The 12,426-nt window shown below is 31.7% G+C and overlaps 1 protein-coding gene across 1 annotated transcript in view; it reads right to left on the reverse strand.

Annotated features, from left to right (window-relative positions):
• Window positions 1-1,603: 1,603 nt before the first annotated feature.
• Window positions 1,604-12,426, reverse strand: part of CNBD1 (cyclic nucleotide binding domain containing 1) — a 472,954-nt gene continuing 462,131 nt past the window's right edge. Inside the window, 3 exon segments of the mRNA XM_074386907.1 lie at window positions 1,604-1,639; window positions 1,641-1,791; window positions 6,872-6,873. Coding sequence (XP_074243008.1) covers window positions 1,604-1,639; window positions 1,641-1,791; window positions 6,872-6,873 — 189 coding nt within the window.

The raw sequence follows: 12,426 nt of genomic DNA on the forward strand, positions 1-12,426 counted from the left end.
AATAAGATAGTGTATTTAGGAAATTTCAAGCAGTTTGGCATGAGTAGAGCATTGATATGGTCTGGATCTCTGTCTCCAACCAAATCCCATCTTGAATTGCAATCGATGGTAATCCCCATGTGTTGGGAGAGGGACCTTGTGGTAGGCAATTGGATCATGGGGGCACTTCCCCCATGCTGCTGTCATGATAGTGAGCAAGTTCTCATGAGCTCTGATGGTTTTATAAAGGGTTCTTCCCCCTTTGCCCTGTACTTCTCTCTCCTGCTGCTTCATGAAGAACGTATTTGCTTCCTCCTCTGCAATAATTGTATGTTTCCTGAGGCCTCCCCAGACATGTGGAACCGTGAGTCAGTTAAAGCTCTTTCCTTTAAAAATTACCCAGTCTCAAACATTTCTTTATAGCAGTGTGAAAACAGATGAATACAAGAATAAAGAAAAATAAATAGTAGGAGAAAATGCTGGAGAAGTTGGCAGGGGCTTTTAGTAACTAAGTCGCTTGGACTTTCAAATAAGCTATGGATATGAATGAATGGGTTTTAGAACTGATAGGAATTTAATAACAGGCAATCTACATAAGACTTTCTAAATCATCTACAATCATTTATTGAATATACTCTGTAAGCAATATGAGCTGTTTTTATATATCTCACTATCTGTAACCCAGACCCACAGGTAATAGTTTTTTCATCTATAAAGAAAATCATTAATTTATTCATTTAAAAACATTTACTATGTATTCTATTACGTGTCATATACAAGAATAACAGAACTAAACATGTAAAACCATGCTCTCATAAAGCTTATAGTCTGTGACTATAGAGGAAAATTATACAAATTAAAATATCCCAATAAATCTTTACATTATATGATATAGAAGCAAATTGAGAAGGAGGTCAGTGGTCAGCAACTTCAGGGTCAGCAAAGTCTCACTAATGCAAGTGACACTGGAGCTTATTCTGAAGGATAAGTCTATATGTCACAGTTATGAAATGAACAAAGGATATTCATGGCCAAGGGCAGTGGCTCATACCTGTAATCCCAGCACTCTGAGAGCCTGAGGTGGGTGGATTGCTTGAGCCCAAGAGTTTAAAACTAGCTTGGGCAAGGTGATGAAACCCCATCTTTATAAAAAATACAAAAAATATTTAGCAGGGCCTGGGGGTATACAACTTTCATCCTAACTACTTGGGAGGCTCAGGTGGCAAATCGTTTGATCCTGGGAAGTGGAGGCTAGAGTGAGCAGAGATCATGCCACTGCACTCCAACCTGGGTGACAGAGTGAGACTTTTTTTCCAAAAATAAATAAATTAAAAATAAATTTTAAAAAAAGAGGAAAAATAAAAAAAGATATTGAAGGCAGAACAAGCACAATAAGTAAAAACATGGATACACAAGTCAGCACACTGACAACTAAAAGGAATTCAGTGTAGTAGGTTAAGTGGGTTTTAAAACACTCAGTGAAGAGAGATAAGGGACAAGGGAAATGGGCAGAAGCTTATCTGTTTTTATACCATGTTTAAAAAATTAGTTTTGATTTTATAAGCAAAGAACGGTCACTGGAAAAAGGTAAAACATATAAGGTGTTATAATCAGAGAGTTTTTTTTAAGACAGTTTTCTCTGGAAACAGTACAGAGAATGAATTTGTAAAGGTTAAAAGCACTGTGTCTAAAATCAGATAGACGAGCATGGCTTTAGGTGTCATTTCCAGCCCTGTGAGCTGTGCAGATTTGGATAAATCCTTGATCTTTCTGAGTCTCAGTTTCATCATCCTCAAAATGGAAATTGTAATTCTGTTTCATAGCAGTATCATAAAGTTTAAATAAAATAATAGATGTGAATGGTGTAGTAAAATTACCAGCAGTTTTGTGGATGATCAAGAACATTACTCCCACAGGCGAGAAAACAAATTATACATCAGTGTGGCCCAAATTTTACCTCTACTCATTCCTTTAAAGTATTATATAACTTCATCCTCAGATAGATTATGAAAACCACTAAAGAGATGGAATTTTCTTATTTATTTTTAATTCTCTTATTTCTGAGAATTTAAGAAAAGCTTTTCTAAATGTAAGTGTTCTATAAAAGTCTGTTGAAGGCTACAGATAAAATCTTAGACACATAAGTGGTTACTTTTGACATTTTAATCTAACATTTATGAACAAGTAAATTGGTTTTGCTTGATATTCATCTTTTCTAAACTATAACCATTTAAAAATATCCTTTTATTATATTTTATTACATTTAGAATAATTAAATCTCATAAGTATCATAGTTTATTTTTGTAACAAGTTATTTTTGTAATTCAGTAAAGTAGTTTTGCTATATGGTGAGAATTAAATGAATCCATAAATTCAGATTTGCTTTCTTGTATTTTTAGAATTATAAGAGTATTATGCATAAAACATCATTTTGATTCATAGAATAATGTTAAATTTTATTATTTTTCAGCTTGATATACAATGTTATCTATAAATATGTATTATCACACAGGCTTTAGTACATACGTGTCTATCTGGAAATACAAAGCATCATGTTTAATCTTGAGGTGTGGAAAGTAGCCCTTTAGGAACATGCTATATATCTATATCTACATATGTATCTATCTATGTCTATTAAATATAACTAGTCTCATTTACCTAATATTCTATTGCCAAATATACAGCAACTATTTCTCAGATCTCCTTTCCTCCAACTTCAGTAATTTTAGAACTAGATAAACCCTTTCTGAGTCTAGACAGGAAAAAAAATAGAGGAAATCCTCCAAGCAGGTTATACACACACTCAGGTGAGTTCATGGTAGTTTTTGTGGTTCTGCAATTTTATTCTATTATTATGTATAGCTCTGCTGTTTTTTCTCACGAGCTATGTATTATCTTTGTTTAAAAGTCGTAATTCCAAAGGAAGGGCTACGGGTCTACTTTATTCTGCTTTCCACAGGGGGTTGTTGAATGGTTTCTAGCTTGGCCTAAATTGTCCTGATTATTTTGTGGTTGGCGTTAGTGTTGAGCAATAAACATAATGTATCAGAATTCTGCATTAGAAAGTAGGAAACTGGATAATATGCTTGTACTTTTGGCTGCAAAATTTAAGCAGGCTGTCACACTTCATGCAATCTACAACCTTCACATGGCCTTTGTGCACACTGACTAGGCTGCATTGAGATAGTCCAGATGTGACAGATGCATGAATCCCACTGAGCTGATCTTTATTCTGGAGGAAATCCCAGAATATTCTGGCCAGATAAAGGTGAAACAAAGAGCTTAGAGTTACATCATTTACAACTTTTTGTCCGGAAGTAATAATGAATTGCTTGCTTTGTTTATTTATATTTGATATTTATAAGACAACACCCATTGTGAAATGCCACAGGGCATATGTATTATGAAAAATAAACAAAATGTTAAAAGCCAAAAGTCATTTTTAATTAACATATCAATTGTGAAAAGTTCAACAGAACAGATGTCTCTTGTTTTGTGCCCAGAAGTTCAATGAACTGGAGTTCTGTCAGGTCAAGAGAAAAATAAAATAGTGCAACTTACTAAAGGCCTTGAGATTCTAAACAGAAGGACTCTTGTTGATTTTACCCTCTGTGGCTGTACATAGATATAGATATCTCTCTAAAAATATCAAAGTCTCATGCCATATGGAGGTTTATAGAGTATATTAAAATTCTATTACTGAAGAGTTACATTTATGTTATATCATTTCAATATACAAGTTCTAAAGCCACTGAACTAAGCATACCTGGCATAAGTTACCAGCATCAAACCCTTCCTATACTCATAATACCAATCTATTTTCATGAGTTATTTATGTGAAACATGGATTATATAAATTCCTATTTTAAAATCCCAATGGCATCCTAGTGATGATGAGAGGAGATTCTGATGAATAAAAATCAAGCCTCTTGCAAAATGTGACACCAGATTACTTCCCAGCCTCATGTCTCATATAAATCTATCATATTCTCTGCATTTCAACCTTGTGTTTTCATTTCTAAGTTAATGCTTCAATGTGATGCTCCAAATATAGATTACCACCCCACTTCCTACCATCACCATATAAAATGTTCTGCTCATTCTTCTATACTTAGATAACATACTACATTTTTCATGTAGATTCACTCCATATACACTTCTTTATAATTTTTTTTTTACCAGCGAAACTAGTTGTTCCTTCCTCCTAGCCCCCTGTTATGGGTAAGAATTCATTCAAGCCTTATACTTTCATGGCTTAAAGAAATCCAAGGCTGACTGGATTAATGCATATGAAACCTGTATGTAGCTGGACCAATTCACCAACATAGTAAGGAAAGTGAGCTCCTGCTGTCTTTTTGGTACAACGTCTCTTTTTGTGCTACATGGTCACAATATGGTCACAGCCTGTGTTCTAGCTGGAAGAATGGGAAGAGCCAAAAACCTTTTGCTACTGAGATATTGTCTGCTTCTGTAAATGTCAAGCCCTTTACAGAGAAGACCTTTAAATATTTCATTGGTTGGAACTAGGCCACATGGTCACCAGCAATAGAGTCTGAGAAGATAAATATTTTTAAATTTCACAATCTGGAGAAAAAATTGGAAACAAGAGGATGTAAGGAACTTCAAACTGTCTCCCAAACTGCCATAAAAGTGACCAAGTTTGCTATTAGCTCACAGGTGTGTTAGAGTCTGTCTAATTTTGAGTCCCTTGAAGAAAAGGACTGTTACTTTAATACTTTTATCCCTGATGTCGAGAACATTTTCAAACTCTGTTTAACAAATTGATAGTGCCAACAAGGAGAAGATATCCTTGTTAAAACCCTGGCTTTGAATGAGACACTGGAGGGCTATACACTAGAATAGGGCAATCTGAAAATAAACTAGTCTTGATTAAATCAAGGTAATCTTCCCATCACTTTTTTCCAGCAAAAAAAAAAAAAAAAAAAAAAAAGTAAAAATTAAAAAATAAAGATTATATTCTCTCTGAAACAAAATAACATCATTCAGAGGTTTTGTAAGTATTTTATATACAAAGTCCAACATTAATCTAAAAGAACCTGTATTAATTTTCTATTATTGCTATAGCAAATAACCACTAACTTATTGGTAAATTATTCTCTTAAAATAAATTTCATCCGACTGAAATCAAGTTGTCAGCAGTGATGCACTCTCTCCATAGGCTCTTGGAGAGCATCCATGTACTTACCATTTCCAGATTCTGGAAGCTCTACTATTTCCTTAATTTGTGGCCCCACATCATATTGCCTTTTCTCCCTCTGATTACATTACCACATCATTTTTATTTCCTTTTCTGTCTTCAAATCTCCCTTTATCTCCTTATAAGAAAATATGACATTAATAGGTAAAAATATAATATGCCAGAAAAATGGAATTATAAAAATAATATCAAAGAAATAAATATATAAATTTAAAAGAAAATTAGAAAAAGTAAAGTACAGATTAGTAAACTGGAAGATGTATCAACAGAAAACATCTAAGTTGCTGCAGATAGAAACTCGAGGATAAAAAATATAGAAAAGAGATATACATTATAGAAACATATTAAATAGGCCTAATGTACTTGACATCAAAGTCCCAGAAATAGAAAAGAAAAATATGAAAGCAGAAGAAGTATTTGAAGAATTATTGATAGAGAATTTCCAAAACTAACAACAATATTAAGTTATGGGTTAAAAAATCTCTCTGATCTCAATGAAGATCTATCTATAGATAGATACATATGTGGATAAATAAAAACAAATTATAGATATAAAGATAGATAGATGGATAGATAGATATACATATAGATCCATCTGGATACATAATAGAATGAAAACCTAAGACAAAAATTTATTAAAATGGAACCAGAAAGAAATATAAAATCTGAATGGAAAAATGATGAGAACCATGACTGGAGTAATAAGAAGTCTCTCATCAAAGAACAGCCCAGGACTTGATGGCTTTACTGCTGAATTTTACCAAACATTTAAGGAAGAAATAACACCAATTCTATGCAAACTATACCAAAAAATTTAAAAGGTGGAAATTCTTCCTAACTTATACTGCTAGTATAGCATTACACTGATGCCAAAATCAGATAAGGACATTTAAAAACAGAATACTGCTAGCTGAAATCCTTACCGAACATAGATGCAAAAATCCTCAATAAAATACTAGAAGACTGAATTCAACAACACATTAAAAACATCATTCACCATGATCAAGTGGATTTATCCTGGGATGTAAAGATGATTTAATATGCAAATTAATAAACAAGATATGTCTCATCAATAACCATGTGATCATTGTAATAGATGCTGAAAAAGAATTGAACAAAATTCAACTTTCCTTAATGACAAAAACTCTTAAAAAATTGAGTATAGAAGGAATATACCTCAACACAATAAAGAGAATATGTGACAAACCCTCAGCTAATATCATACTGAATGGGGAAAAAAATGAAAGCCTTTCCACTGAGGTCTGGAACAAGGTAAGAACATCCACTTTCACTACTTTTTTTTTTATTCAACATAGTACTGGAACCCTAACCAGAGCAATTAGGCATGAGAAGGAAAAAAACAAAACAAAAAAACAGGGTTTCCAAATTGGAAAGGAAGAAGTCAAATTATTCTTGTTTGCAGGTGACATGATTTTATATTTTGAAAAACCTAGTTACTTCACAGAAAACTGTTAAAACTAATAAATTAATTTTAAAAATACAAAATAAACATACAAAAATCAGTAGTGTTATACACACTAACAGCTGTCAATCTGAAAAAAAGTCAAAAAACAATGCCATTTACCACAGCTACAAAAAAAAAAAAAAAAAAAAAAAAAAAAAAAAAAAAAAAAAACCCACCTAGAAACAGATTTAACCAAATAACTGAAAGACCTCTACAAGAAAAACAATAAAACAGTAATTAAAGAAATTAAAGAGGACACAAAGTAATGGACAAATATCCCATGCTCATGGATTGGAATAATTAGTATTGTCAAAATGTCTATAAAGTGAGATTCAATGCAATTCCTAACAAAATACAAATAACAATCTTCACAAAGACAGAAAAAAACAATCCATAAATCCGTATGGAACTACAGATGACCCCAAATAGCTAAAGCAACCTTGAGCAAAAAGAGCAAAGCTAAAGGCATCATATTACCTGATTTCAAATCATACTACAAAGCTTTTATAACCAAAACAGCATAATACTGGCATTAAAAACAGATACATAGATCAATGGAACAGAATAAATAACTGCCATGGCAGGAGAATTGCTTGAGTCCAGGAGTTAGAGGCTAGCCTGGGAAATATAGCAAGACCCTCATCTCCACAAAAATAAAATTAGCCGGTCATAGTGGTACATACTAGCAGTCCTAACAACTCAGGATGCTGAGGCAGAAGAATTGCTTGAGCCCAGAAGTTTGAGGCTATAGTGAACTATAATTACACCATTGTACTTTAGCCTGGGTGACAGTGAGACCTTTTTTCTAAAAATAAAAATTTTTTAAATTTAAAGAAAGAATTACAGGGCTATCACTCTTATTTAGATCCCAAAATTTTAAATAAGGAATTACTATATCCAACTGAGTATTATAACAAAATAATACCAAATTGATTTTATTACATAAGACAGTGTTACTTTAACATGTGAAAAGACAACACTATCTTATTTTAAAAGAACAAAGACAAATTTTATTATTCTTTCAAGAATAATAAATGCAAAGCAGTTTGTATAATTTAACATTTGTTCAATAAAAGCCATCAGAGAATTCTCAAAAATTTAGAGAATTCTCTTGATCTGACAGGATACATATATACAAACATGTAGCAAACATGGCCAAATATTGAAACTGTTTTATCATTACTTCTCTCATTCATCGCTGGTTTGTCTGGATGTATAAACCAGTGTAATGTAATAAATGTAATGTAATAAATATAAAAATGTAATGTAATAAATACATTTTAAAATATAAGAAATAAAAAGAATGAATAAATGTAATTGTCCACAGAAGGCATCACTGTATTCACCAACACAAATACACAAACACATGTACACAAACACATACACATATATACCCATATACATATATTTTATTTTGGATATGTGTAGTTAAATTTATATATTATAGTAACATTTATTCTTTATTTTATATATTTGTAATATATAGATCTTATTTCCATCCTGTTGAGAATGATGACATTTTTGTTTAAATAGGCAATAGCCTGGTTAGATTTAGGTTGCAAGTTCCAGTGTGCTCTGTGTGGGCTGTGGTTCACTGTCTGTTCAGTTTTCAAAGTCTTTGAAGTGCTCCTTGATGTGTGGCAATCCAGGGGCCAGCAAGGGTGGTGGTCTATCTGCTGGCTGAGTTTCAGGGTTTTTTTTAATGTCTATGAAGAACAGATCTGTGCATATGTGGCTCTAGTGTGAGTTTAGGAGTTCTTAAATTTATGGGGTCACTTTCATGAGTGCTTTCATTTATCTCTCTGGTATTTTCCAGTTCCCTGTGGTTTTTCTTCCCATGTCTTTGGCCAGAAAGCATGGGCATTAGTTACCTCATTCTGCTTTGTACTTCTGAGGCTGTGCCCACCTACTGGGCCGAGCAACATGAGTAACAAAGGAGAAAAATGGTAAGCTCGTGCCAGTTGTTATAATTTTGAATTCTGATCTTCTTCCCCAATCTATCTGCCATTATTTACTTTTCAGAATGGTCAATAGTTAAGACATGCTTTCTGCTCAGACTCTATAACTGCATTTATTAAGAGAGTCAGTGAAGAGTCTAGGTAGTTATTTCCTAGAACTAGGATTCAGAGCAGTATTCTTAAGAACTAAAAACTTAAAAAAAACAAACTGCTTATAAAGGATGGAATCAATTGTATATATTCATACCATGAAACAGTAGCATATTTACATCATGGATTATCATTTGTCAATGTAAAAATATCAATGACTACTATACACATCAGTGTTGACTGATGATAGATAACACAGACATAGCATTAGTAGGGCAAAGCCAGTGACAAAATAATACACAGTACGTAGTTCCATTTGTATAAAGTTCAAGAACAGGTAAAACCAACCTTATCAGAAAATTAGACTAATTGTTACCTTTGGGGACAATCAATGATTGGGAGTAGAAATGAAGGAGGTCTTTTGAGTGCCAACAATGTTCTATATTATGAACTTTGACGTCGTTGAATTACTTTGAAGTAGTTATATGAGTGCTGCCACTTAATACAAATTTATTGCCCGCTACACTTAAGAACTGTACAATTGTATTATATGCACATTATAATTTAATGTGAAAGTCTACAAGTATATTTTAAGAATTGAATTCCACAAACAATGGTCATATCACATTGGTATTTTGATCTTTATGTGTACAAACTTCAAGGAATACTGTAATTGCTATTCAATGTGTATTGTTTTTATAAGTTCAAATTTGCAAATTTCTATGTCTACCAGCCCATCTCTCAAACTCTCTTTACTTCCTGTGTTTTCCACTCTCTCCTTTTTCCTCTCTTGTATACATATACATAGAGTTCTTATGCAATTAAATTTAGAAACACTTTAAAGACAGATCTAAAAATAGTAAAATATTTATCATTATGTGAAAGTATGTGGAAGAAAACATGAATAGATGACTTTGGATTTTTAGTAAGCTCTCTAAATATGAAGAGCACTAATCTTCTACTATGTGAAAAACATAATCCAATTCTGAAGTAGGAAATTATATTTTTCCTTAGAATTGCAGCCTCTGGTCCTGGGAATAAATACGTGGCCATTAGAAAGTCTCTACATATGCAGAAGTGATAAGCCCTGAATTAAGTCAATGTGGCTAACAGCAGAACCTGTCCTATATTAGACTGTCAAATGTGTCTATGGAATAAAAAATAAGTAGTTCACATGGTTACTTGAATTTCCTACTAAATAGAGCTTAAACAATTGTGGAGGAAACTTTTGGGTCATTAGCTCTCTGGGGATTGTCAACACAGGTAAGTAGTACAGCTTTGATAAACTCCTCTGTCATTTTGTTCAATACAAATTTTATTGTTTGTATGTGATTTACTTAAGAGTACAATAAGAAAAGCCTAACAACATTAATTGTACATCAAATAACAGGCATAAATTCCCCACTTTGTGTTAACTATCAGTAGTTTGTTAATGTCATGAGCAATAATATATTATATCCTACATATACAAATAAATGACAAGAATGATACTTTCATTGTAAATTCAAAAGCATGGCTTCCTTGTTTTTTTCAAAACTAAAATTTCTACTGAAACAATGGAGAATCACAAATACTCTTTGTTTTTAAATTATTTATTAAAAAGTAATTGGTCCAGTAAGTGAAATGTCCTGAAAACCTGTTTTTAAAAGCATAAATTATTGCAACATTCTGGAAATTTGCTTTATATTATTTTCTCTTCTGGAAAATTATAGTTAAAAAGTAATTTCTCACAATAATTATACATGAAAAGAATATTAAATCATGAATACTTTTAAAAGACATTTGTTCAAATTAGAATCGCAGTACTTTTCAAATTGTGACCTAATATGTGTTTTTCACTTCTTAAACTTTATAATCATAATTGATTTGGTAGAAATATAAAATAACATAGTCACACTAAATTTTGGAAAATTCCTCTGTTTCTAGCTTTTATCTGTATTTCTCTTGGAGAAAATTTCAGTTTGCAATCATAATATTTATGACTAGACAAGTAATAGAACAAATTGACTATATTAAAAAATTAAATTTTGGTCTATTGAGTTTATTTCATAGATATCTAAAGACAACAGTCTATTTTATCTACTTAATTGAAATATTTTCTGAATTATATTAATAGAATAATTTCCTCAGTCCATTCCCCTTTACTATGTTATTAATTTATTAAGTAAATGTACAAAACAAATTATGTTTCTAAAATTATCTAGCAATAACCTTGATTATTTTTATAGTTATCATATAAACCATAAATTAAATATACTAGTAATAAAAATAATATCACAAAATTATGTCATCTTGGTTATATTGATAAAAATTAAAATGATTTAAATTAGATGGTTGGCACTAGGTAATAAATCTGGATTCAGTTTATTGTTTGTATTAAAAGATGTATCTTAAAAAGAGTTTATTATATATATATATATATATATATATGTATATACACATATGTGTGTATGTGTGTGTGTGTGTGTATATATCAGAGTACTTTTCAAATTGTGACCTAATAGGTGTTTTTCACTTCTTAAACTTTATATTCATAATTGATTTAATAGAAATACAAAATAACATAGTCACACTAAACTTTCAGAAAATTTCAAAAATTGTATATATATATACACACACACATATATATATATACATACACACATACATATGTATATATATAAATTCAAAATAAAATAAATGCTGAATAAATATATTGGGACAGAGGGAAAATGAGGATAGGAAAATGAGCTCATGTCAGAAGTGAGATTAGTACACAGAGAACATGACAAGTATTCCTATACATCTAATGAAGATGGGTCATAAATTTAGGCCAAAGCTTTCTAGTAGGACTGATCTAGAAGGATCAGTGATTCATTTAATGGGTCATAGTATCCTTGAAATAAAAACAAAGTAGTCATTCAGGAGAAAACCTATGCCTGGAAATGTAACCAGAAAAACATGTCCCATATGTCTTAATAAAAAGAATACTGGAAATTTTATCTGCACCTATATCTTTATAGTGCAGCCAGAAGAGCTATGACATTTCTGGTAATAACGTCCTCACATTAGGCTGTGCTATCACACAGAACACAATTCAGCAAAAGCCAAAGCAATCTAATGTGGATGGACGAGGACACAGCTATCAGATAACATGGCTACACCCAGCAATACACTGTGTCTGCATATTTTCACATCGTCTTAAAGGCTGTCCTGTCTGCATGCATGTGTGCTCATGTGGTGATACGGACACCTTGAGAAAAAGAGATCCCATATCGCTTTCAACAAAAATTTAGTCATTTCTTATATTCAGCTTTATTTTTGTATATTTTGCATAATACGTACATTTTAAAATGGTTTTTTAAAGGAGAGTCTTAAAAGTTTCAGATCTAAGCAAAAGGCTAAACAGTATGTTTTCAAACATTTTCAATCACTGATTCTTAACTGAGTGAAAATAAGTGACAGTTATTTCTGGGTTATCCTTTCTGACTTTTTCTAATATTACTGTTTTATTTTTTTCTAATCCAGTACAAAACCAACTATTTTCAGAGGTCGTGGAACTAAAACAGGATTATTCCCATCTTTTGAAAGGTAACGGCTATGATAAGAAACGTGTATAGACTTAAACAGGCAACCTAGATTTGGCTGAGTCTTAAAAATTATTTCGGCTTTTATTTCAGGACCAAACAACAAGAATTTATTATTTTTTTTAAGTTTAGAATGGATGCCAGGAAAAT

Source organism: Saimiri boliviensis, chromosome 15 (genome assembly GCF_048565385.1).
Source record: "Saimiri boliviensis isolate mSaiBol1 chromosome 15, mSaiBol1.pri, whole genome shotgun sequence".
Lineage (NCBI taxonomy): Eukaryota > Metazoa > Chordata > Mammalia > Primates > Cebidae > Saimiri > Saimiri boliviensis.